Source organism: Panthera uncia, assembly GCF_023721935.1.
Source record: "Panthera uncia isolate 11264 chromosome C1 unlocalized genomic scaffold, Puncia_PCG_1.0 HiC_scaffold_4, whole genome shotgun sequence".
NCBI classification, from domain to species: Eukaryota; Metazoa; Chordata; class Mammalia; order Carnivora; family Felidae; genus Panthera; species Panthera uncia.
In genome coordinates this window covers 54,781,068-54,808,952 of record NW_026057585.1, presented here as the reverse complement: position 1 = coordinate 54,808,952, position 27,885 = coordinate 54,781,068, and the positions used below count along the sequence as shown (strand labels likewise).

The window sequence follows — 27,885 nt, the reverse complement described above, 5'->3', positions numbered from 1 at the left end:
TTTTTTGTTGTTTATGTGCATATACCCATGTGTTACCCTATGTAACCTATGGTTTACCCTTTATATTAAATTGTGGAGTACTCAGTTTACTTAATAACCACGTTTATACTCTTGGTCGTTGTGCTTCTCAAAATAATTGTTAAGTAAACAAGTTACTTTTTTTTTTTTGTATTTCAGATAATCTTTTTAAAGATATTTGAGTTTGGGGGAGTCTAGCAGACCTTCAAGAACAAAAATTACTCTTCAGGAAAATAAAAACGTGTCCACAATGTCCCTTATACAGTCAGAAATTGATAGACTTGCAAGGAAGCAGGAAAATATCACTCATAGGGAAAGAATTCAGTTGATAGAAACTGACCAGGAAATGGCTCAGGTATTAGATTTAAAATGCAAAGACATGTCAGCAGTTGTGCTGATGAAGTTTAAAGGCTTGATGGAAAATCTGGATTTAATGGTTGAAGAGATAAGGGACTCTCTTAAAAATGACCTAAAGGAAATTTTAAGAGTAGAAAGTAAAATACCTGAAGTGAAAAATCCAAAGAACTCCAGTACCAAAAAGGAGTGCCAACAAATAAAAGGTTTAGCCACACAAAAAAAAGGATTGGTAGAAAACATAGAAGGAGCAAACTCTAAAATAGTTGAGGATATTGAAAATTTGACTTTTAAAAGAAAAGAAATAAATGAGCCAAGTAGCAGATTAGATAAAGCTGAAGAGTACAGTACTAACCAAGGTAAGGAATTGTCCTATGATGAGTCACAAAATTACAAAGTCATGGAAAGTATGGAAGAAGCCATAAGCAATATAGATAACGCTTGGGGAGATAGTAGGATCCATATGGAAGTAACAGGAGAGAACATCGAGATTGGAGAGGGTGGAGTGGTCAAAGCAAAAAGAGAGGAAAAAATTCCTCAGAATTTAAACAATAATAAAGTGAAGATTCTAAAAACCTCCAGAGAAGATGAAGGAGCAGTACTTAGGTTGGCAGCAGACTTTTCATCGGCAACACTGGACATCAGTAAGCAATGGAGTAATGTCTTCAACATTCTGAGGGAAAATGATTTTGAACCTCAAGTTCTATGTCAAGTTAAATTAGCATTTAAGTGTGATGGTGAAGTAAGGACCTTTTCAGATATTCAAAGCCTCAGCAATTTTACTAGCCAAAAACCGTTTATGAAAGAATTACTGAAGGATATACTCCCACAAAGTGAAAAAATAAAGAAAGGAGGAAGAAGATACGGGATTCGAGAAAAAGTGGTAAGTATATATAGATCTTTGGAGTTTATGTATGAAGTATAATAGTTGGTAAAGTTATTCTGAAGTTTAAACCAATTTTTAAGAAATATTTTCTTAAAGGGGCGCCTGGGTGGCTCGGTCAGTTAAGCGTCCGACTTCAGCTCAGGTTATGATTTCACGGTTGGTGAGTTCCAGCCCTGTGTTGGGCTCTGAGCTGACAGCTTGGGGCCTGGAGTCTGCTTTGGATTCTGTGTTTCCCTCTTTTCTCTGCCCCTTCCCAGATTACGCTCTCTCTTTCTCATAAATACTTAAAAAGAAAGAATTCCTTAAAAAAAAATCCTTAAAAGTAAAAGCATGACATTAAAAGTAATGACTTAAAGGCTCTTTTTCTTTTAATGGGTGGCATTGAAAGCTTGAAATAGGTTAAAAAGATTTGAGTTGCTCTGAGAAGAGATTGTATATTTATTATAGACATTGCAAGAAAATGAATTTATATATATGTTATGTATTTAAGGATAAACACTAGAATAGTGGCTTTTAAAACAGTAGGAGGAAGAATAGAAATAAATAAGTTCAATTAAAAGCCCTCAAGCAATAGGATTATGAAAAAAAGTATCAGGTATAATTAGGTTGAAATTTCAATGTATAAAGTAGTCCTGCTAAGTCCTCTTTATTAACATTCAGTGAAATGCAAATCTATTTTACTAAAGCCTGTCAGAGTGTTCATTAATATTAATATTTAGCAATTATCCATTGCATGTATAAAGGTTTTTGTTTCTTACATTGTATTAGAGTATATTCCCATGTTTATTGGTTTCATTGAAAACACTGTATTTTCTGAATATTTTTCATAATCCCAATCCTGAAAGGTAATGCCTGTAGTATACTGTAGAGATTCCCCCTCCCTCTCCCAATATCTCTCTCTCTCTCTCTCTCTCTCTCTCTCTCTTTCATCTTGGATGTGTATTTCTTATTTTTGTGTATGGTATAACATAGTAATCTAGTTTCATTCTTTTGCATGTGACTCTCCATTTTTCCTGGCACCACTTATTGAAGAGACTATCCTCATTGCATGTTCTTGGGTCATTTGTCCATAAATTAGTTGACCATATATGTGTGAGTTTATTTCTAGGCTCTCTGTTTACATTGATCTATGAGTCTGTTTTTATGACAATACCATATACCATACTGTTTTGATTACTATAGCTTTGTAATATAGTTTGAAACCAGGGCATGAAGCCTCCTGCTTTGTTTCTTTTTAAGATTGCTTTGGGTATTGGGTCCTTTGTGGTTCCATACTAGTTTTAGAATTGTTCTATGAAAAATGCCAATGGAATTTTGATAGAGATTACATTGAATCTGCTAATTGCCTTGGGTAGTATAAACATTTAACAATACCAATTCTCCCAATCCGTGAGCACGGAATATCTTTCTATTTATTTGTATCTTCAGAGGTCTGTAGCTTAAGCCAGTATTTTTGCTGGGTTCTGAAAAGAGTACCTAATTTCCCTTCCCTCTCAACATTTTCTAGTATAACATCTTTGCAAAATGACAGTCTAGAATTAGGAAATACACTTGGATCAACAAATTCTTTATTTGAGAATAAGCATTTAATCCTAGAAATTATTCCCTGGAGATTTGCACAGATGAGGCAACTAACCTGTTCTAAACAGTCTGGGAAGGTTGAAGGACAAATATCTATCAACCAACCCCGAATAGGGAAGAAGAGCCTTTTGTAACAAGGAGCATTAAACGGAATATTCAGAGGCAAGTACAGGGTTTCAAGAAATGTTAAGAGTTAACTTTTATATTGGAGACATTGTCTTAAGTTGAGTAACTAGGCTGTCCTATTTAACCCTCCACAATAATCTGAAGTAGTGCATTACATTAGATGCTGTTCTAGAGGGCAAGTTGAGGCACCAGTAGCAAATGTGACAGCTGGATTTAGGAGCTTGTACTCTTAACCAAAGCATGCTTTCCTTTTGAACAATGTGGCTGGAACTTGAAAGTGGGATCTTTAAGAAATATTAAATTTACTTTTGTTTCCTTTGGGAGAAAAGTAAATGTGAGTGGGGGGTGTGGGTTGATAATATTCCTGAAATTAGATCACAGAGTCTCATTACCATACTGTCCTGCATATACTCAGACATTCACAAATACAAGTTGTTCTTGAGAGTCAGGCACAAAACACTTAAGTGTTGGGAATATAGAAGGAACATAGTAAACATGACCTGATGGAAATTTGTTGCAAGTGCTACACAGATTGCAGGTGTGATGGGATAATCATAGAGTAAACTTGACTTGTTTGGGGACTTACGCATTCAAGAAAAAGTATTACCTAAATAATTTTCCAGCTATTTATTTGATAATTGTGAAAATGGCAGTCAAAATTAAATTTAGACAGTGAAAGCATTAATTCCATTAAAAGGCACATGATACTACTTATTCAATTTTTTTTCTTTCAGGGAAAAACGCTACTAGATTCAAAGCATGGAGCTGAGGGGGAAGTTGGTGATGGCTTGAGCTTTCTATTTGTTAAAGAGGTTAAGGTTGCTGAGCCACAGGAGGTGAAGAACTTAGAGACCCAAGAGGAAGAATCTTCAGAGTGGGAGACAGAAGAGGAGGAAGAGGCCTCAGAGCTGGAAGGAGAGGGAGGAGAGACCTCAGAGCTGGATGAGGAAGAAGAGGCTTCAGGGATGGAGGAGGAGGGAGAAGAGACCTCAGAGCTGGATGAGGAAGAAGAGCCTTCAGGGCTGCAGGAGGAAGACGAAGAGGAGGCTTCAGTATTATGTGAGAAACAGGATTCAACCTTTCAGTGTCATTCTTTGGTAAATACAAAATGTGGAGTTGAGGAAAAAACCAGTAATGGCTTGGAAATTGTTTTAATTAAAGAGGTAGAAGATTCTGAGCCAGAGGAGGAAGAAGGTTCAGAGTGGGAAATGGAAGTAGTCCTATCGTGGGAGGAAGGAGAGGACTCTGAAGTAGAAAATGTAAAGCCTGCCTCCCCAGTTGAGAGAAAAGAGGCCTCATATGGACCTAAAGAAATTGCTTATAATTATTTGGCTCCCAACTTTGAGAAGGAAAAACTAGCGAAACACCGGATGTTACAAAAAACCCAGAATAAAGAAGAAACAGCTACACCTAGAAACCAGGGAGTTGGGACAGTTTGTCCAATTTGGTGTTTTGCCTCTCCCTCAAAATCACTGGAGAGAAGTTCTGATGAGCAGAAAAGGCATTTATGTACAAAATCAAGTACTCCATCAGGAATCTCCAGATTTTCAAGGAAAACAGAGAAAGAGAGACAGAAAACTCTACAAACAGGTGAGCAAACATCTAAAGAAACAGACTTAATACAAGAGACAGAAGAAAACTTTAGAAGAAGTATAATTAACAACTTCAGAGAGATCCAGGAGGAGGTTGCAAATATTAAAAGTTACCTTCCAGAAGTCTTGGAAATAAAAAACTCAATAGATGTTCTCAATAGCAGAATAGACATACTTGAAGAGAGAATGGACAATCTAGAAGATCATATTGAAGAATTCTCTAAGGATACAATGCAAATGGCCAAACAGATAATAAATAGAGAAAGGTCAAGAGACATAGAAGATAGATCCAGAAGCTCCAATATCCGCTTGATAGGAGTTCCAGAAAAAGATAATAAAGAAAATGGAGCAGAGGAAATAATGAAGGAACTCATTGAAGAAAACTTTCCTGAGCTAAAGGATTCAAGTCTTGAGATTGTTAGTGCTTACCGAATACCTAGTAAGATTGATGAGAAGAGACTCACTCCTAGACACATCTTGGTGAAATTTGGGAATTCCAATGATAAAGAAAAGATCATAAAGGCTTCCAGAAAGAGAAGAGAGATAACCTATAGAGGAACAAGAATCAGATTGACAGCAGACTTATCATTGGATACTCTAGATGCTAGAAGTAAATGGAGCAATATCATAAAAGTTCTGCAAGCAAAAGGCTTTACACCTAAAATCCTATACCCGGCCAAATTGGCATTCAGTTTTGAAGGTAAAACAAAGACATTTTTTGATACTGAAGAATTCACAAAGTTTATTTCTTGCATACCCTCGTTGCAAGAATTACTGGAGGATCTACTTTAGCATTCTAGGATGACTATAAATACATGTACACAATATATATTACCTTCCTCCCACAGCAAAAATCAATAAGGAAAGGTTGAAAATAAAATGCCACATTTCTACCCAGGAGGATGGACCTCAAACAGTGTATTTGGGGAGTAGGGGAAGGGAAGGTTACTTTGTTGGCATAGTTAAAGGGTGTTTTAAAATGGTGTTAATCATTGTAGCTTGCATAGGAATAGACTTTTCTAAACTACCGGGGAGAGGGATGGAATCTGTTTGTAACCAGATAGGAAGAGGTGGGGTAAAAGTAATAGAAAAGCACTGGAAAAAAGATGACAGAAGTTAAATAGAAAAAAGATGGAAAAGTTGAACTTTTATCTTGAGAAGGATATTCAATTTTAATGTCATGATGTCAATCTTGAATCTTTATATTAAATGTTTTTCCTTTGATTATGCTTCATTTGCTTATGTTTTCTATTTTACACTTTCTAATCTATTTTGTCATTAATATAGTTAAATTTTACATTTTATTACATAAACCCATCCAAGGGAGAGGTCAAATGTATTGTCAATTGTTAGTCTAGAATAAAAAAAATGATTTGTAATGTATTGATAACTGAAGAAATTAAGAGAATGATGTAATCATTTTATGGCTTTTGTGTCAAGGGCTTATTTAGTATATTCAGTTTACAAAAAAAAAAAAGTCCAGCTTTTGAAATACACTTCTTTTCTCAGTTCAGTCCTTCTGACTCTGGCCTTCATGGGCCTTTCTGCAAACTGATTGCTATTTCAAATGCCCTGGCCTCAGTACACCTGGCTTGGAGTTCTAATTTTACTGTGTGACCCCAGGCAAGTTACTAATGCTTCTTGAGTTCAGTTCTTTCATCTGTACCTGGGTTCATTCTTTCCTCGTGGGTGTCTTGTAAGATTCTGCAAGGTGATATTTGTGCCCAACATGATACACCTCAGTAGATGGGAAATCCTTCTTTGTGGCCAATAGATCTAAAGTAAGGCTGGTTGCCCTCCATTTTTTATTTTTATTTATTTAAGATTTTATTTTAAGTAATCTCTACACTCAGTGTGGGGCTCGAAGTTACAACCCCAAGACCAGGAGTCACATGCTCCACCGACTGAGCCAGCCAAGGCACTCGCCCCACCCCAGTTTTTAGAATGAGCATCACAGGAGTCCATTTTCAGTTATGTTGTGAGCATGTGGGTGGGAAAACTGAAGATATTAATCATAGGTACTCCATTATCATACTTTGCTGCATTGTATTGCTATTACTGGCTAACAGGGTTTTTAATCCCAGTTTTCTTTTTTTAATGTTCATTTATTTTTGAAAGAGCATGAGTGGGGGAGGGGAAGAGAGGGAGGGTTACAGGATCTGAAGCAGGTCTGTGCCGACAGCAGAGAGCCTGATGCAGGGTTTAAACTCAACCGTGAGATCATGACCTGAGCCAAAGTCTGATGCTTAACCGACTGAGCTATCCATGCACCCCTCCTAGTTTTTCTTTACTTTTGTAAAACTAAAAGTACTTTTTTGCTCTGCTTGTGAAATGATACAGGATGTTGAGAAAATAGTACTGTCCCATGTACCTTTCACCCTTCTCCCCCCAGTGGTAAAACGTCTTGAATAACTAGGGTTAAGTCACAAGGAAGGATTCTTCCCTAGATCCTTTGGAGGGAGCATGATCCTGTCAATACTCTAGTTTCAGACTTCTGGTCTCTAGAATTGTGTGTTTTTGTTTTAAGCCACCTACTTTGTTATAGTTTGTTATGGCAGCCCCAGGAAACTTTATATAGTGTTTGTGAACCCCGTTTGACACCCATGCACTGCTTTCTTTTAGACTAATAACCTGTTTCTGTAGACATGTGAGGGTGGAGAATTATAAGTCAAGGAGCAATTCTGCTGATGCTGATACACTTTTAATGACCAGATTGAGAGACAAACCTGTTAGGTATTCCTCTCCAACTTGGATGCTTACTTTGACCTACACCTACAAGGTCAAAACCCCCTTTGTTGTGGGATTCACTTGGGAATAGTATTTAAGTTGCTTTTTCCACTGGTGTGTGGAGGGATAAGAATTTTTAGACAAGAGTAGACAGTAGGGTAGGGGGCCCCTGGCTGGCTCAGTTGGTAGAGCATGCAACTCGATCTCTGAATTGTAAGTTTGAGCCCCAAGTTGGGTGTAGAGATTACTTAAATTTTTTTGAGAGCAAAAGCAGGGGAGGGGAAGAGAGGGGGACAGAGAATCCAAAGCAGGCTCTGGTGAGAGCAGTGAGCCCAATGTGGGGCTCAAACTCAGGAACCACAAGGATCACGACATAAGCCAAAGTCCTACGCTAAGTGTCTGCCTCTTGATCTCAGTTCAGGTCATCATCTTGTGGTTTGTGAGTTAAAGCACCGCATTGGGCTCTGCATTGACAGTGAAGAACCTGCTTGGGATTCTGTCTTTCCCTCTCTGCCCCTCCCCTCCTTGTGCTCGTGCTGGTGCACATGTGCACTCTCTCTCAAACTTTATTAAAAAAATAAACACCGTTGGTAATATCCTTTAGTCCTTGCCACTCTATCAAATCCACAAAACCTCTTGTATTTTCCCTTTTATCTGGCCCTGATTCCTACGTTCCCTTCCCTGGAAAGGGTTCCCACCCACTAATAGTCCTATAGTTCACTGATGTTTTTCTTCTAAAGTATGTCCTTTTGTGAGTGATGGTGTTTCTAATTTATGTGAAAGGAATTATGCTTTGGATCTTATATATTTTTAAAAAGATGTATATGTTGGTATGTACATAAGACTCAAGATTTCTAATGAATTTTATAGTATTTATCCACACTATTTTATCACTTTGTCTAGTGGTGGACACCCAGGCTGCTCCAACCCCCCACCCCACCCTGCAATAATGCTGCTTATGAACATCTTCATCTCTGACCCCTTATGGACCTCAAAAAGAGTACCTGTTGGTTCCTGAAGGGAGCTTATGATTAGTTCCTCTCAGTATTGCCAGGTTGCTCTTCACAGTGGTTCTATTTTGTGAAAATAGGTGAAGACCACCTGGATGAAAACAAACCCGTGGTATTCATTCAGACCTAGCTATGATAAAGAAGTCAGCCTCCATGGCCAGTATTTCGCAGACTCAAAGTCAGCTGGGAGTGAAAGAGCTTTACATTGTTAAAGGGAAGGCTCCATGTGCTCCTACTGAAAGTTATTGGCATGGGAAGCTAACTACAAACAGGGCATCTTATGTTCGGGTTTTGGGGAACATACATGGCTTCTCTGGTTGGTTCCAAGTTGGAAATGGGAACCAACATAGGGAATTTGGTAGTCCTTGACCAAGTCTGACCATCCTGGGCCAATTGCTGCAAAGGTGGTTTGGCTTCCCAGCCTAATTGCTATAGAAGTTGTTGGTCAGAGTTCTGTTGTCATAAGTACTTTGGCTATTTGTATATTTGACTGGAGTTCCCACTTCTACATCTTGTTTTTTAAGTTTATCTTGAGAAAGAGTGTGAGCAGGGGAGGGACAGAGAAGAGAGAGAATCCCAAGCAGACTCCACGCTGTCAGCTCGAGCCCAATGCCAGGCTCAGTCTCACAAACTGTCACTTCATGACCTGAGCCAGAATCAAGAGTTGGATGTTTGGGGCCCGGGGGCACCTAGATGACTCAGTTAAGTGTCTTGACTTTGGCTCAGGTCATGACCTCGTGGTTTGAGTTCAAGTCCCAAGTTGGGCTCTGCTGACAGCTCAGAGCCTGGAGCCTGCTTCGGATATTCTGTTTCCCTCTCTGCACCTCCCCCACTCATGCTCGTGCTCTTTACTCACTCTCTTTCTCTAGCTCTCTGAAAGAAGTAAATAAATAAATACAGTTGGGTGCTTAACCGACTAAGCTACCCAGGTAACCTCTCACTCAACTTTTCTAATTTTTCCCAACATAATGAATGTAAAATAGTATCCCATTGTTGAAGATCTGTATTTCTCTAATTACTGAACTTGAGAAGGTAGCTGTCCCTATATTTTTAGTCATTTAGATTTCACCCTCTATTGCTGATTCATAAGCTTTACTCTTTTATCAATGACCGCCCCCCTCCCTTCTTTTTTGCCCTTAAGTAATCTCTACACCCAACATGGGGCTTGAACTCACAATCTCAAGATCAAGAGTCACATGCTCTCAGACTGAGCCAGCCAGGCACTCAAGGCTCTTTTGATTGTTGATTTACAAGACCCTCTTTGTATGTCTGGATAGTAACCTCATATTTTTGGAGGGTACAAATACATTCTCCCAGTTCATTACTCATTTGTTAATTTTGGCTGTTGTATCCTCTGAGTAGAAATCCTTACTATTTTATGTAATCAAACTAATAATTGTTTTTGCCGTCCGTTTCATGCTTTTAAAGTATTTTAAGAATTCCCTTCCCGGGGTGCCTGGGTGGCTCAGTTGGTTAAGCTTCTGACTCTTGGTTTTGGCTCAGGTCATGATCTCATATGAGTGAAATCCTATGGTATTTGTCTTTTCTCTGACTGCTTTAATTTAACATAATACAGTCTAACCAACTAAGCCACCCAGACACCCTAATTATTTTTAATTGTGGTCACAATCACATAACATTAAATTTACCATCTTAAACATTTTTAGGTGTACAGTTTAGTGTTAAGTACATTCATGTTGTGCAACAGATTTCTAGAACTTTATCTTGCAAAACTAAAACTATGTGTATATTAATTCCCTCTTCCCTTTCCCCCAGCAACAGCTTTCTACTTTGTTTTTATGATTTGACTACTTTCTTTTTTTATTTTTCTTTTTTATTTTATTTTTTAGAGACCAAGTGCAAGCGGGGGAGGGGCAGAGAGAGAGGGAGACACAAAATCTGAAGCAGGCTCCAGGCTCTGAGCTGTCAGCACAGGGCCCGATGCGGGGCTCGAACTCACAAACTGTGAGACGATGACCTGAGCCGAAGTCAGCCACTTAACTGACTAAGCCACCAGGGCACTCCTGATTTTGACTACTTTAGATCTCTCGTGAGTGACATCATCAGTATATGTCCTTTGATGACTGGTTTACTTAGTATAATATTCTCGAAATTCATCCATGTTGTAACATGTGATAGGATCTCATTTTTTTTTAAGGCTGTGTGACATTCCATTGTGTGTATATAACTACATTTCCTTTATCCATCTGTTCGTGGACATTTGGGTTGTTCATACCTCTTGGCTATTGTGAATAATGCTGTAATGAACATGAGTGTATAAATATCTCTTAAGATTCTGCTTTGAGTTCTTATGGATAAATACCCAGAAGTGGACTTGCTGGATCATATGGTAATTTTTAATTTTTTCAGGAGGTTTGGTATTGTGTTACATAGTGGCTGTACCATTTATGTTCCTAATTGCCTCCAGATTTTTAAAGAAGTGTGAACACCCTAGGGACTAAATCCCTACCCACATCTGTCCTTGTCTCTGTAAGGTTAGCATATGAAGAGAGTTAGAAGGTACCAGTGGATCAACAAATTCTTTGCAACAAACCTTGAATGGTTTCCAGCCTTTCTCAGAAACTAATTGCTCCCTGCAAATCTGCATAGTCTGGGAAGTCAAAGACTTAAAGGAGATGATACCCATACTAAGCCTGAAGGTCCTAGAAGTTAGATGGGTAAAGACAAAAAGAAGGGCTTCCAGGTAGATAGAACAGCCTGGAAAACCCAGCACTGAAGAGGACTTGACTCCCGCAGAGAATTCCTATTGCTTCCTTGTGGCTCAAGCCTAAAGCTCTTCTAAAAAAAAATCCACGTTTTTGACTTTCTGTTATTTCATTGTTAGTTTTTCTTTGGAAGTATGTGGTAATCTCCCCCAGGCAGACTGCACAGGCCAGGCTGTTAGAGACTGAGATGACCATCTCTTCTCACAAGGGAAGATATGAACTCAATACCAAGATTCCGAACATCTTTATGTTAAAACAGACATTCTCTGACTGTGTAGAGTTTATGGTCTTAGTGGGAAAGCCAGGCATTAAAGAAAGAATTGTGAGCTATATATAAGGGGAAGTGTACTGTGTTTTCTGGGAACCTTCAGAAAGGGGATTGAGAAGCCTTGGAAGGTTCATCATAGGAAATAGACTTAAGATGAGACGTGGAAGAAGTCAAGAAATAATAGATAACAGCCACAGCCAGTTTTGGAATTAGAGGGGAGAAGTTACAATTTCTTGGTAAATTTGCACAAGGTTAATAAGGAACGTGATGTTTTCCTTTTGCCAGTTTTTAGGGTCAGATCAGTGCATGCAGATCCCCCACTCAAGTCTGAGGAATAAATTCAAGCTGCTAAAAGTGAATAATTTGATATTTGTTGCCTTAGAGTTCTCTCAGCTGCGCAGTGCAGCCTCCAAGCCAGACAGGGATGACAAATGTTCCTAAGCCTAAGGACAGTGCCTGGGAAGCAGAATCAGAAGGTGACAATTTAGAGGTCTTGGGATTCTGTGATAAGCTGAGGGTACCTGCATCTTGTGAAAGGGAAGGAAGGGGAAGTTACCCATCATTTATCACTGAAACATCACAGCTGTTAGAACATTGGTTTTGGGTTGTTTGTTTGTTTTTATTTAAGTTTATTTATTTTGAGAGAGAACACGGGAGGGAGAGAGAGAATCCCAAGCAGACTCTGCACTGTCAGCTCAGAGCCTAATACGGGGCTTGACCTCACAAACGGCGAGATCATGATTTTGACTGAGCCAAGAAATGACTGAGCCAAATCAAGAATCAGATGCTGCAGGCGCCCTTAGAGCAATGATTTTTTAAAAAGTGATTTGTAGGGGCACCTGGGTGGCTCTGTCAGTTAAATGCCAGACTTCAGCTCAGGGCATGATCTCGCAGTTTGTGGGTTTAAGCCCCACATCGGGCTCTGTGCTGACAGCTCGGAGCCTGGAGCCTGCTTTTGGATTCTGTGTCTCCCTCTCTCTCTGCCCCTCCCCTGTTTGTGCTCTGTGTCTCTCTCATACAAAAATAAAAAATGAACATTTTGTAAAAATTAAAATAAAAGGTGATTTGCATACCTTGTGCACTTTTAGAGTACAATCATTTTTATTTTCTGCTTGTGTCCCTTAAATGATATCTTTTCATTAAAAGTCTTAGTAATCATCATTTTAGTTGCTGCATGATTCCTCAGACAAATATACCATCATTTGTTACATCTTTCTCCTGCCTTTGGACATTTTGGTTTTACTTCTGTAGTCAGCATAAGCATAAAATTGGAAGTAAGATTGGAACGTTTCCTTTTTTCAGCCCTATAGGACTCCTGCCGTAGGACTGTCTAGCAGGACTGGAATGAGTGGATCAAAGAGCATGGTCATTTTATGGCTTTTGCTAAATATTATCCATATTCCTTCCAAAAACCGTGTTCGCGGTTTCAGCTGTGTCAACTCCAAGGGCCAGCTCACCTCTGGCTGCCAACAAAGGATGTAATTGAAAACACATTACAATAGGAAAAAAGTAGTACCTATGTAACTTTCAAAATTCTAGTGAGAATACAAACCTGGTTGCATTATGTCACAGGGTATTATGATGAGGCTCCATACCTATTTAGCTACGTGTAGCTTGTGATTTTTTTAAGTGTACATCTTTAAGGACTTGTTCTCACATTTCCCTGCATTGCTGAAGAACTGGGCCTCTTTCTACCCACTAAATCTTTTATCTCCTCTGGTTTCATGTTTTTAACTTCTGTTGGTTTTAGCCTTTGTCTCATTTACATTAAATAGCCTTCATCATATTTCCTTTAGGGTTTCTAAAATTTATTAAAAATTTTTGTTTTGGGGTGCCTAGGTGCCTCAGTTGGTTGAGGCCTACTCAGTTGGTTGACCTACTCTTGGTTTTGGTTCAGGTCATGATCTCACGGTTCGTGGGATTGAGCCCCGCGTTGGGCTCTGCACGGAGCTCTGTGCTGTCAGTCTGCTTGGGATTCTCTTCCTCTCTCTGCCTCTCACCCACTTGTGCATACGCACTCTCTCAAAATAAATAAACTTTAATTTTTTTGTTTCATTTCTTTTACCAATATTTACCTTTTTCTTATTCTTAATGTAGTTTAATTCCCTTCTTTTACTCTCATTTTCTATTTCACTTTAGGGTTATATTTATGTCTCCTTGCTCTTCTGGGTTTCATTTTAGTTTGTGTTTAGAGCAGAGCTGGAGAAGACAGTTCTCTAGGGAAGAAGTGTGGAGAGGACCTAGTGTGTTTACAAACAAATTTTGAGGCCACCGCTGCCCTTAAACTGCCCCTAATTCTAATCCCTGTGCAGTGGGGTCCCTCCCTTCACCCCAACCCACAAAAGGAGTCCAAGAAGCTAAGGGAGGAGCCTGCTCAGCCTTCCCCCTCCCCCTACCTTCTAGCCAAGCTCCCCGAATTTCCTGGCTAAACAGCTTGGAGCCCTATACTAGGGTTTTCCAGCACCTCTTACCTACCTAACCTAAAAACAGATAGCCGGTATGCATATGCTTGGGCCCTAAAGCTGGGCATGGACTGATGGAGTGTGGTTGTTTGGGGAGAGGTGGGGATGAGTCTGGATGTCCACCTGTATATAATAAGAACCCTTCAAACCCTCCAAAGAATGCACAGCAGGTAGGAGGAGGCGTTTGGCAGTGGCCTAGAGGTGATTCTCCTGTCCCACGACCTGGTATGGAACTCGGACAGGCCTGAGAATTCTGAACTAGAACGTGGCATGCTATGTCCTTATGAAGGCATATTTGTAGTACTTTGCTAGGCTTATAATTTTTAAATATTCAGGTAGGATGTGTGGGCCTCCCTTTGTACTCTTGCTCTAGAGTTAGAGGTGAGCCATTCTGATTTACTGAAACCTGGGAGCTTTTGAAGGGTTACGTTTAGGGGAATGTCCTGATCAAAACTATGCTCAGAGAATTTGGTGGTGAATTTTTTAAAAATGGAATTAAAGGAGAAGATCCTAGGATAAAGAAGGAGGTAGCTAAAACTTAGGGGGAAGAAGAAGACATCATTAAACAAGATACAAATTAAGTACAGAAAAATTATTTTTACCTTTAGTCAGAGGTAAAGAATAGAAACAAAGGTATAAGTTTTAAGATTAAGCAGACAAAATAGGGGCGCCTGGGTGGCTCAGTCAGTTGAGCGTCCGACTTAGCTCAGGTCATGATTGCACAGCTCGCGAGTTCAAGCCCTGCATCTGGCTCTGTGCTGACAGCTCAGAGCCGAGAGCCTGCTTCAGATTCTGTGTCTCCCTCTCTCTCTGCCCTTCCCCCACTAATGCTCTGTCTCTCTCTCAAAATAAACAAACATTAAAAAAAAAAAAAGGGCAAAATGATGTATACCTTGAACTTCTACAGTGTTATATGTCAATTATGTCTCAAAAATAATTGGGGGGGGGGTCTCCTAGGTGGCTTCAGTTGAGCATCTGACTCTTGATTTTGGCTCAGGTTATGACCTCAGGGTTGTAGGATCAAGTCCTGCATCAGGCTCCATGCTGAGGATAGAGCCTACTTAAGATTCTCTCTCTCTCTCTCTCTCTCTCTCTCTCTCTCTCTCTCTCTCCCTCCCTCCCTCCCTCCCTCCCTCTGCCCCTCTACCCCACTCACACACTCTTTCTCTCCTTAAAAAGAAAATGATTAATATAAAGAAAAGGACAGAGAGTTCAACCAACACAGAGTTAGAAGCAAAAGAATGCATCCAGGTGATGCACTATGGAGCATTCTTACCAACTGTGCAGGCTGGATTCTTCATACAGTCCTTTCTTTCAAGGTTTTCACTTTGAAGGCCAAGGCCAAACTTTGTAGTTTAAGCTGATGATTTCCAGATTCAGGGAAGTTTTTTGAGGAGTCCTGCAGATTTGCTGCACCTGCCATCCCAAGGTAAAGGAGTATTTTGGTCCATGATGTCAAAGCCACATACTGTGTCAACTCAAGTTCTTCAAAGGAAATACAAAAACCTTGGGACCTTGAACTGCTAAACAGATTTACTACTCCAGTGTTGCCCAGTCTTGATTAAGATACTGCATGACTTTTCCTTCTCTGTTTCTCTTCTTTATCACTTTTGGTTTTACACAGAATTCGTTTTTTAATCATCAAAGCTAAAGACATAGCAAAAAAAATAAAGACATTATCACTTGAAGCTTATCACTGTCTGCTGTTCACCACTTAATCATGATGACACCATAACTCTAGCAAAAAGTCCAAAGAATTATTCACCCTCCCAAGCACACCAGTGGAATTGTAATATACTGGACAGTTAGAAGAACAATGGCGGTAGATCATCTTATTTAAACTTTTGAGATAATATAACAATTCAGACGTGGAAAACCCTTGTGAAATTTTCTTTCTTGTTTGGTAACAAGATCATTAATCCTTACAGCATACTGTAAGGTTTAAAGAGTAGAGTAAGCAATAAGGTGCCTGGGTGGCTCAGTTGGTTGAGCTTCCGACTTCCGCTCAGGTCATGATCTCTTGGTTTGTGAATTTGAGACCCGCGTCGGGCTCTGTGCTGACAGCTCGGAGCCTAGAGCCTGCTTCGGATTCTGTGTCTCCGTCTCTCTCTGCCCCTTGCCTGCTCACGCTCTGTCTCCATCTCTCAAAAATAAACAAACATTAAATTAAAAAAAAAAGTAAGCAAGAGTACTAGATAATACATTTGAAACATAAAAGACTACTGTAACCTTTACAGGCACAAAGTTGAAGTTTCAGGCAAGCCTAGATGATCTCCAGTTTTCATCAGAACTATAAATAGACCAACATCTAAATAAGCAGGTATCCCCAGGGGCCCCTGGCTGGCTCAGTCAGAAGAGCATGTGACTCTTGATCTCAGGGTCATAAGTTGGAGTCCCACAATGAATGTAGAGATTACTCAATAAACAGCACTCTTATCTACTCCAGAGAACCTGTTATACTTTGAACATTCATGTGGGTACTATAAAGATAGCGACCTGAATCACTTACCTGAAATTTCTTGCCTGCTTTCATGATTTTAGTCTTCTTTTTCAATGGGTGCATGATTTCCTGAAAAGTATGAATCTTCTGAGTACAGTTCATCTGGAAAAAACTGCCCTGTCCCATCTGCAGTTAATGAGATCAGCAGCCATCTTTTTTCTTCCATGATAACATGCTCTCCAAACAAAATCTGGATTTGCAAATCAGAGAGGCAAAGTTATCGAGTCTCCCTATTGCATAGAACAGTGGGAGGGCTAACCAAAATGTCTTTAGCGGTAACATTTTTAATAGTCTGTCCTGGAGATAACTGTTGGCAGCCTACCGCCTCAGCTGTATATGGGGACACACTGTCCCCACTCAGGCCCTTAAACTGACAGATTGCACGAGGTCCCAGCAGCAGCACCACCCCTCCTTGAAGGCCAAATCCTCACAGATTTGCCTGACTTCTAAAGAAAAAAAATTGTTACAAAAGTTTCTGTTATCTAATTACTTATACTGGGCTTTGTGCACATTAAACTCCTTGGGTTTACGGCTCTTCTACAAGTAGGAAATGGAGACAGACTTATATCTGAATTACAAAGCTGCAAAGCCAGTGAAATGAAAAACATTAATATAGCCATACCTACAAAGTTGTTCTTTTGGAATTTAATAGTTGTTCACAGCATGATTACCGTCGTCCTACCCACTCCAGAACAGGCTGTCTAGAATTCTGCCTGTCTTTAGGAGACTTGATTCTCACATGGTATTTCTCTTCAAACCCACTGGGGAGCCTGCCTTCCCTCAGCATGCCAAGACAGAAGCAGCTCTCATACTGAGGCAGAAACCTAGAAGATGCTTATATTAGGCTTTTTTTTTCTTATTGGCTCCAAATTATAACATGAAATTGTTCCTGAGAACATGTGGACCCCCTCCCCCCGATCCATTACTTGGAAAGTTATTAACTTTGCAAGCAAACTGTTAAAAAGTTAACATAGCAACAACTTGATGCAAGTAGTGAGTCTCAGGGCGCCTGGGTGGCTGAGTCAGTTGACCATCTGACTCTTGATTTCGGCTCAGGTCATAATCTCACAGTTTGTAGTTTTGAGCCCCTTGTTGGGCTTTGGGCTGACAGGGTGGAGCCTCCTCTCTGCTCCTCCCCTGCTCACATTTCTTTCTCTCTCTCTCTTTCAGAATAAAATAAACTTTAAGAAAAGACTCCAACAACAATAAAGAACAATTAAAGAAAGAAAGAAGTGAGGCTCAAAAGCAAGATCCTTGCTGTCTCACCCAGAGTAAGGAGGGTGTGGTCCTGCCCCTCCAGCACCAGAGCCCCTCCCATCTCTGCTAAGGGGTTTAGGAACAGAAGAATCTGTGTTCCAAGCAGAGCCTAGGTGCACCAGGGGCAGAAAGCTTATGGGTCTTTAGGGGTTTTAATCATCATTGTCTGTTGATGCTTCCAGGGATTCTGGATTTGAGCATTGTCATCTGGCAGTAGGTCTCTCCAGATGAAGATAGGACTCTGCTGGGAGGAAAGGTATATGTCAAACTCTCTGCCATTCAAGAGTTTATATTCTAATTAGGAAATTTTTAATTTAAAAAACTGTATGTGCTCAAAAGACAGTGAAAACAAGTTTAAAAATTAAATCAAGGTAGGGGCCCCTGGGTGGCTCAGTCAGTTGAGCGTCCGACTTCGGCTCAGGTCATGATCTCGTGGTTTGTGAGTTCGTTGGGTTCTGTGCTAACAGCTCAGAGCCTGGAACCTGCTTCGGATTCTGTGTCTCCTCCTCTCTCTGCCCCTCCCCTGCTCATGCTCTGTTTCTCTGTCTCTCAATAATAAAAAAAGGTTAAAAAAATTAAATCGAGGCAACAAAGATTTTAAAGAGATTGTCACTGGTTTCTGTCTTATCTCATTACACTTCCCCATCCAGCCTCTCTGGACTGGCAGCTCTAAGAACGCATTGCCCTCTTCCTTTGCCTTGTCCATAGGCTGCTCCCGGGAACTTCAAAGCCCTCCTCCCCATTGTCACCTGGAAATTCCTTCCACTTAGCAGTTAGTATCACCTCCTCCAGGAAGCTCTCTTCAGCCCCAGCCTGGAGACAGGTAATTGAAAGACCACATTGGCGAAACCTGGAAGACTGATGGTCCCTTGTAGACAGCAGGGTGCTTGGCTGGAGCTTTTATTTTTTCTTCTAAAGTAACTTTTACCCCCAACGTGGGGCCAGAACTCACAACCCCCACAGATCAAGAGTCACATTCTCTACTGACTGACCCAGCCAGGTGCCCCTTGGCTGTAGCCTTTTTTTTTTTCTTTAATTATTTTTATTTTTTTAATGTTTGTTTATTCTTAAATTTTTTTTTTCCAACGTTTTTTTTTTTATTTATTTTTGGGACAGAGAGAGACACAGCATGAACGGGGGAGGGGCAGAGAGAGAGGGAGACACAGAATCGGAAACAGGCTCCAGGCTCCGAGCCATCAGCCCAGAGCCTGACGCGGGGCTCGAACTCACGGACCGCGAGATCGTGACCTGGCTGAAGTCGGACGCTTAACCGACTGCGCCACCCAGGCGCCCCAATGTTTGTTTATTCTTGAGAAAGAGGGAGACACAGAATCTGAAGCAGGCTCCAGGCTCTGAGCTGTCAGCACAGATCCCAACATTGGCCTGAACCCACAAACTACAAGATCATGACCTGAGCCGAAGTCAGATTCTACACCAACTGAGCCACCATCCAGGCACCCCGGCTGTAGCTTTTTAAATGCTGACTTAGGTAAGGATTGGTCCCAAGGTGGCACATGGCTGAGATAGCAGATAATAGTCCATTGGCTCACCAAAAGCCTGCCAGCCAAGAGGGGTCTCATAAGCTATCCGTTTCCTAGACAAGCCCTTAAAAAACAGTGGGTCCTCAAAATGAAGTATCCACACTCTTACCTACACTCCCCACCTGATTTCTTTATATTCCACATGAAAAAATTTTAAGTGTCTTAAAGGTGTTTGGGGAAGTGCTTACTTTTCTTGGGCAGTGACTTTTCCCTGCCCCCATGTGATCATCTTCTCCCGCGGCTTCCCTGTGTTGCTGCCTTTCTCTCCTTCCTAACCTTGAGTCCATCTCATGGAGCCAGGTGTAGAAACAAAAATCAGATTGGCTTCAAGTAAAGTCACTGCAGCCTGTTGTCCCCTTTGTGTGCCAGAGGAGGCAGTCATAGAGAACAGATTCTGGCAGAGCAGGTGAGGCTGGAAACCATAATGGCTTGAGTCATGCTGGTAAGAGAATCACCTGCGTCCTATTTATGGTTAATTCTGCTATTCTTTCTTCCTTCAAATATCTGAAGTGTATTTATTTTAACATCTCTTTTAGATTTTTCTAATAGCTTTACTTTAGGAGGGAGTTCTCCCATTTAAGTATGTGAATTGTACTTAATGGCATTGGAGTTCTTCACATATATCCTACTTGTTCAAGAACTTTGTCGTTACATGACTTTGTGGAGGTCTCCATTTGGGGCAACTCCATTTGGTTGCCTCTGCTCAGGTTCTTTTTTTTTTTTTTTTTTTTTAAGTTTATTTATTTTAAGAGAAAGAGAGCATGAGCAAGGGAGGGGAAGATGGAGAGAGAGGATCCCAAGCAGGCTCCATGCTATTAGCAAGGAGCCTGATGCAGGGCTCATCATAACCTGAGCTGAAATCAAGAGTTAGGCACCCAACCAACTACCCAGGTGCCACTTTGTTAATTTTTAAAATAATCTCTTTGCTCACTTTTATTTTTCTAGTAGGCTTAAGCTGGTGTTTTGTTTTTGTTTTGTTTTTTTGATGTGCAATCATATGCTTTGTAAATAATGACAATTTTGCAACCTCCTTTCTATTAATTACACATTGTAATTCAGTCCTTTTCTATTGGCAGGAGCTTCTAGAATAATATTCAATAACACTGTTAGTATTAGGCCCTCTGTTGAATCTGACTTGATCAGAAATGTTTCTGGTGTTTTAGCATTTTAAACACATCCTGGCTTTGGTTTTGAGAAATACTTTCACTAAGATAAAGGAATACCTTTCATTTTCTTTCTTTCTTTCTTTTTTTTTTTTGGAAAGATTTGTTTATTATTTAGGAGAGAGATGGGGGGGAAGGGAGAGAAAGAGAGAGAGAGAGAATATGAGTCTCAAGTAGTCTCCACGTTCAGTGCAGAGCCTGACACAGGACTCTATCCCACAACCTGGGGATCTCAATCTTAGCTGAAATCAAGAGTCAGACACTCAGCCACCCAGGCACCCCTTAAAGATTTTATTTTTTTATAATAATTTTTTTTAATGTTATTTTATTTTTGACAGAGACAGAGCATGGGCAGGGGAGGGGCAGAGAGAGAGGGAGACACAGAATCCGAAGCAGGCTCCAGGCTCTGAGCTGTCAGCACAGAGCCTGACACAGGGCTCGAACTCACAGACCACGAAATCATGACCTGAGCCAAAGTTGGACGCTCAACCGACTGAGCAATCCAGGCTCTCCTAAAGATTTTATTTTTAAGTAATCTCTACAGCCAATGTGGGGCTGGAACTCACAACCCTGAGATTGAGAGTCACATGCTCTGCTGACACAGCCAGCCAGGCACCTCTATTTTCATTTTATTAAGAGGCTTATAAGGAGGAATAGGTGTACAAATCTTAATGAATGCATTTTTTTTAAATTTTTTTTAACGTTTATTTATTTTTGAGACAGAGACAGAGCATGAACAGGGGAGGGGCAGAGAGAGAGGGAGACACAGAATCTGAAATGGGCTCCAGGCTCTGAGCTGTCAGCACAGAGCCCGACGCGGGGCTCGAACTCACGGACTGTGAGATCATGACCTGAGCTGAAGTCAGAAGCTTAACCGACTGAGCCACCCAGGCACCCCAATGAATGCATTTTTGATAGTAAAGTCTCTGACTGACTTAAGATTAATTTATATTACTAAATTTCTTAATATGAGACCATCCTTGATTCCTTGATTCCTGAAATGAACTTTACTTGTCTTGGTGTGTTATTTAATGTACGGCTGGCTTGATTTGATATATACAATTTATATGTGGTTTGTGTGTGTATATTCTTAAACTTTTTCAACTTACTTTACAAGTAAAATTGTCTGCAGTTTTGTCCTTATTAGGTTCTCAGATCAGTCATTTGTCAGTTTTGTAAAATGAGTTAAGGTATTTCCTTTACGTCTCTATGCTCTTGAATAGTTTAAACAGCATCAAAAAATCTGTTCATTCAGTATTTGAAAGATTCACATGTGAAATGATCTGGGGCTGATTGGAGGAGAATTGTGTTTATTTCTACATGTTATTGTTTAAAGTTTCCATGTGTTTCCAACCCAGTTTTGGGAATATGTAGTTTCATGAAAGATCATCAATTTCGTTCAGACTTTCAAATGTATTAAGTTATAGTGGTATATAATGTCTCCTACTTATCTGTATTTTCGCTAACAAGTTTCCCTTTATCCTAATTTTGTGTTTTTGTGTTCTTTTTCGTGTTTCTTCTGTAAAGCTAGCTAGCACACCCGTATGTTCAGCGATTCAGCTTTTTGATTTATAAACTCATTTTTTGTTCTCGTAATCATTGATTTCTGATTTTAATTTTACTGCTATCCTTATTTTACTTTCTTTGGGTTTATTTTATTGTTTTTCTATCTTCTTGGAATAGGTGACTCTTCATGTATTTTTTTCTGTTACCAGCAGTTACTGTGTAATGGGATTTTCCTCCAAGGTAGTGATACGTGCCATGTATTGACCTCCAGGATATCACACCCACTGGAGGTGGCCTTTTGGGATTTACTTACTTCAGTGTGTTTTGCTACTTCAAACCTAAAGGACTAAATGAGAACCCTGGGTGAGATCTGAACGTGCAGAAATTGGGCATGAAAAGATTTCTTGGGTAATAGCAGACAAGACATTGTAAGCAAGTTCTCAGAGGCCAGAAAAGCATAGAGGTGGTGTCGAGCTAGAGGGTATGTCAAGCAGGGTAGTGATGGCTGTTTGGAAGCCAGACCAAACCGGATCTTGAATCCAGGGCTAGAGTTTAGAGAAATTCTGTAGGCAGTGGGGAGCCCTTGTTTAGAGTTGCATGCCCTGAGATCAGAAGGAATTCAGGCAGGTGCCTGGACCAGGGTGTTGGACACAGTCAATAGCATAGGGTGTCAGGCACTCCAGCATAGTCGTTACCCAAAGCCAGGTGGGTCAGGAGAAGGTGTTAGGAGTGGAAATGATTTGGATGAAAGTAACATTGGAGTCCTGAGTATTCTGAGGAGAAAGGGGAAAAGCGTTGAAGATGAAACTTTTTTTTTTTTTTTAAGTTTTTAATTTTAATTCCAGTGTGGTTGACAGTGTTATATTAGTTTTAGGTGTGCACTATAGTGACTTGACAATTCTGTACATTATCCAGTGCTCATCTCCACAAGTGCCCTCCTTAATCCCCTTCACCTATTTGACCCATCCCCATCCCCTCCGCCCTCCCTCCTGGTAACCATCAGTTTATTCTCCAGGGTTAAGAGTGTCTTTCTTAGCTTGTGTCTCTCTTATCCTTCCTTTCTTCATTTGTTTTATTTCTTAAATTCCACAGATGAGTAAACTCATATGGCATTTGTCTTTCTCTCACTGACTTTGCTTAGCATTTTACTCTCTAGCTCCATCCATGTTATTGCAGATAGCAAGATTTCATTCTTTTTTATGGCTCAGTAATATTCTATTATATATATATTCACCACATCTTTATCCATTCATCAGTTGATGGGCACTTGGGCTGCTTTCATAATTTGACTATTGTAGATAATGCCACAGTAAACATAGGGGTGCATGTATCCCTTTGAATTAGTGTTCTTGTATTTCTTCAGTAAATGCCCAGTAGTGCAATTACTGGATCAACTATTTTTAATGTTTTGAGGAGCCTCCATGCTGTTTCCTACAGTGGCTGCATCAGTTTGCATTCCCACCAAGAGTGCAGGAGGTTCCTTTTTCTCTGCATCCTCACCGATACTTATTTCTTGTGTTGTTGATTTTAGCCATTCTGATAGGTGTGAGGTGATATCTCATCATAGTTTTGACTTGCATTTCCCTGATGATGAGTGATGTTGAGCATCTTTTCATGTTTGTGTTGGCCAGAGAATGAAGCCTTTAAAAAGGACTTAAAAAAAGAGGAGCCTATGGGTAGAGGCTGGTGGGGGTGGGGGTGAGGGGGCGGTGGGAAGACACCTGGTGGTCAGTGAAAGACCTGGGCCAAAGTCATCCTGACCTCCCCGCACCCTTCACTCACTCCCTCCCAGGAGGTGGACACAGAAGCAGCAGGGCAGGTCTGGGTGAGCTAGCACCCCTCCCCCCAGCTGGCCTTGGGTGGGGTAAATGCTCTGAGACTCCTTCCTCACCACCACCCCCCCACCTCCCCAGGAGCTGGTGGCAGCGATGGGGCACTCAGGGTTGGGGGGCGGGTAGGGGGAAGGAAACAGGGGGGAAGGGGTTCAGGCAGCCATGGACAGCTAGTTATTCACCAAAGAGCTGCATGTGTGTAAACAGCTTAACAGAACCAAGTACAGATGCTGTGCAAAAAGGCTAAGGAAATTTTAACAAAAGAATAAAATGTGCAAGAGGTTTGTTGTTCTGTTACCGTGTCGGAGATGTGCATGGTCAATTTCTTGAGCTTACTGAACTCTTCAGAACTGGTGGAAAATCACCAGGTACAAACTGTCTGTTCATGGGCGACTGTGTAGACAGAGGCTATTATTCAGTGGAGACTGTGACTCTCCTTGTGGCCTTAAAGGTGTATTACTCAGAACACATTACAATATTGAGAGGAAACCACGAAAGCTGTGAAATTACCCAAGTATATGGCTTTTATAATGAATGTCTGTGAAAGTTTAGAAATGCCAATGTTTGGAAATATGTTACAGATCTATCTGATTATCTTCTACTTACAACTTTAGTAGATGGACAGATATTCTGCCTCCACAGTGGCCTCTCTCCATCCCTAGATGTGCTGGATCATATAAGAGACTTGGATCCTTTACAGGAAGTTCCACATGAGGGCCCAATGTGTGATGTGTAGTGGTCAGATCCAGATGATTGTGGTGGGTGGGGTATTTCACCATGTGGTGCTGGCTACACATGTGGATAAGACTTTTCTGAAACATTTAACCATGGGAATGGCCTCACACTGGCTTCTCGAGCTCACCAGCTTGTAATGGAGGGATACAATTGGTGTCATGATTAGAATGTGGTTACCATTTTTAGTGCACCCAGTTACTGTTATCGTTGTGGGAACCAGGCTGCTCTCATGGAATTAGATGACACTTTAAAATACTCCTTCCTTGGGCGCCTGAGTGGCTCATTTGGTTGAGCATCTGACTTCCACTCAGGTCATGACCTCACGATCTCTGCTGTCAGCCCAGAGCCTGCTTCTGATCCTCTGTTCCCCTCTCTCTCTGCCCCTCCCCCATTGATGTGCGTGCTCTCTCTGTCTCTCAAAAATAAACATTTCAGGGCGCCTGGGTGGCGCAGTCGGTTAAGCGTCCGACTTCAGCCAGGTCACGATCTCACGGTCTGTGAGTTCGAGCCCCGCGTCAGGCTCTGGGCTGATGGCTCGGAGCCTGGAGCCTGTTTCCGATTCTGTGCCTCCCTCTCTCTCTGCCCCTCCCCCGTTCATGCTCTGTCTCTCTCTGTCTCAAAAATAAATAAAAAACGTTGAAAAAAAAAATTAAAAAAAAAAATAAACATTTCAAAAAATAAAACAAAATAGGGGTGCCTGGGTGGCTCAGTCAGTTAAGCGTCCGACTTCAGCTCAGGTCACGATCTCACAGTCCGTGAGTTCAAGCCCCGCGTCGGGCTCTGGGCTGATGGCTCAGAGCCTGGAGCCTGCTTCTGATTCTGTGTCTCCCTCTCTCTCTGCCCCTCCCCTGTTCATGCTCTGTCTCTCTCTGTCTCAAAAATAAAAAAATAAACGTTAAAAAAATAAAATAAAATAAAAAATAAAACAAAATAAAGAAGATAAAATACTCCTTCCTTCAGTTTGACCCAGCACCTCATGGTTGTGCAACATGACCCAGCCTCATGTTGCACCCCAGACTACTGCCTGTAAATTCCTCCTGGGGAAAACCTGCCTTTGTATGTGGAAGTATACCTGGATTTTTAAATATGTATATATATTTAAAAACAAACAAAGCAACAGTAGTATCTATGTGCTTCCTAGACAGATTGGGATCTGTCTAGGTATTAAACCATATCATGGATCAAAATGTGCCATACTAATGATGAGCATTTAGCAGGATTTGAGACTGAAATTTAGTACAACGCTGTGTTCTAGTTTGGTCAGTCTTACCGGTTTGCCTGCTGTAGTTGTGGTAACCATTTTCCTCTGGATTATTCAAGCACAAAAGGTAAATAACTCCTTCATCTCCTTTTGCATTTATTTGCAAATTTTAGCTGTAGTGTTTAACTGGCATGGATTGATAGAGTTGGAGTTTTATTTTTAAGAAAAATTCACAAGCTAACTTCCCCTTAATCCATTACCTTTTATTTTATTGAAATGTATAGTTAAATTAACTGAAGAAAAAAAACTCTTGGGAATATGTTGTCATAACATTTTAATATGTTTCCCTTCGTTTAAACTAAATTATAGTTTTATTTTGATCTGCATATTTCTGTATATTTGTCATGACCGTCCTTGCATCCTATTTGGTGTACTGAGCAAATAAACTTTCCATTTTAAACAAAAACAAAGCAAAAAGAGAAGCCTGAGTTGGAGGTCTGAAGGAGGAGAACCAGAGAGATCAGAGTCCTAAAAGCAGGTGACAGAGCTACAATGAGTGAAGGAAGGAAAGAAGGCTTCCCTTATTCCCAATTCTACATTTTTTTTTTTAAAGTAAACTCTATGCCCATCGTGGGGCTTGAACTCATGACCCAAAGATCAAGAGTCCCATGCTCTACTGACTGAGCCAGCCAGCGCCCCAAATATTTATTTTTTTTTAAGTAACCCCTCATTCTCAATTCTAAATGAGTAAATATGTATCACAGAGCGGCACTTGATGGGATGTAGGTTCCAGAAAGAATGGGCTTTTCACTCCTTCAGATCTTTTTATTTTATTCACAATTAACAAATGAGATGAGAGGATTGTTGATGTGGCTGAAGCTGGGGGGAGGTCAGCTCCCACCTCACCTGCTGGGTAGCACACATCCAGGAGAAATTGCTGACCTTGTCGACCGGTACCTTCATTTGGATAATATCAAAGAGAGGGCAGCTCGATTAAAAACAAACAAACAGGGAATGCTTCCCTCATTTCAGAGAGAAAGTTTGCTATAGATTTCCTATAAACCAAGTTCTTTCCTAGGGTGTTGAAAATACTATTCTATTGATAAAGATTGTGTATATGCTAAGCTTTTCCATGAAATGCTGTGTAAAAACTGCTGTACGGGCCCTCAGTAAATGCTAGTCATCCCCTACCTCCCATTCCCAATAAGCTTCTAGGCATATCAGCCCTGGTGTTTCATCCCAGGGAACTGTGTTCTTCCTGTTTGGAAATTAGATTAGGTCTCCTTGTCTGGGCCAGATGCGTCTGTGTCTCTCCAGCAGAGGCTGTGTGCTGCATTACTTGACCTTTCTATCACACATCAGTACTCGCCCCTGCGGGGCTTGCTCATTTTGCCTGATGTCTGCAATAGCATAATCACTTCGGAAGCTTCAGGGCAGGCCTCCTGCTTCCAGACTGCACACAGACCAGGAGGGGCATGGAAAAGGTCACCAGTGCAGTCATATGTGACTTGCCCATTGGCAAATGCTCACACAAACCATGGTAGGCTCTGGTTGAGAAGATTTTAAGCAGTTATTCCAGCCTAATGATGGAGTCAAGCATCAGAGGGAGATGGAAGGTGGAAGAGAAAGACCAAATGGCTTCCAATGGGACCAGTGACTAAAAATCAATCGTATTATGAGGGATGAGAGTTTCCTGTTGCAGGATTATTTTATAGCATCTTGATGAGAAACTGATAGGTGTCTGGGCACATCAGCTCTGAACCTCCCTGGCTCTCTTCTCCCTCAGTTGGGCCACCTGACTCCTGAGAGTGAAACCTTCTACACCCACACAGCCACTATCTGCATTAATATGATGTTCCCATTCCACTGTCTTCATCAATATACATTAACTATTTCAGGAAACTGGCCCAGAAGATGAAAGTTGAAATAACTTATTCCTCAAAGTTTTAAAAAAAACCTATTTTTTAAAGTTTATTTATTTATTGTGAGAGAAAGAGCATGAATGGGAGAAGGGGCAGAGAGAGAGAGAGAGAGAGAGAGAGAGAGAGAGAGAGATATGAGAGAGAGAATCCCAAGTGGGCTTCTTGCTGTCCACAGAGCCCAAAGCAGTGCTCGATCTCATGAACCATGAGATCATGACCTGAGCTGAAATCAAGAATTGGATGTTCAACTGACTGAGCCATCCAGGTGCCCCCCCCCAAAATATTTAAATGATCATTAAATTGTTCAATCAAATGACAATTTTAATTCCCAAGATTTTTTGAGCCCCTTACCTTAAAAATGCTCTCCTTGCTATGGGCACCAATCTTAAATCGTCATATTGTGTTCCTAATCAAATGCTTTATTAAAAGAACTGTTGGGGGTGCTTCGGTGGCTCAGTCGGTTAAGAATCCAGCTCTT

General features: G+C 40.8%; 1 protein-coding gene and 1 pseudogene across 1 annotated transcript; both read left to right on the top strand.

Moving 5' to 3' along the window:
• Window positions 1-190: 190 nt before the first annotated feature.
• Window positions 191-5,781, top strand: L1TD1 (LINE1 type transposase domain containing 1; the record flags this gene model as incomplete). The annotated part of the gene is made up of 2 exons (XM_049618872.1): window positions 191-1,255; window positions 3,700-5,781. Coding segments are annotated over 2 exons (2,715 nt in total), but the record flags the coding sequence as incomplete, so codon positions are not given.
• A 17,914-nt stretch (window positions 5,782-23,695) lies between these two features.
• Window positions 23,696-24,712, top strand: LOC125913442 (serine/threonine-protein phosphatase 2A catalytic subunit beta isoform-like; annotated as a pseudogene).
• Window positions 24,713-27,885: the final 3,173 nt, after the last annotated feature.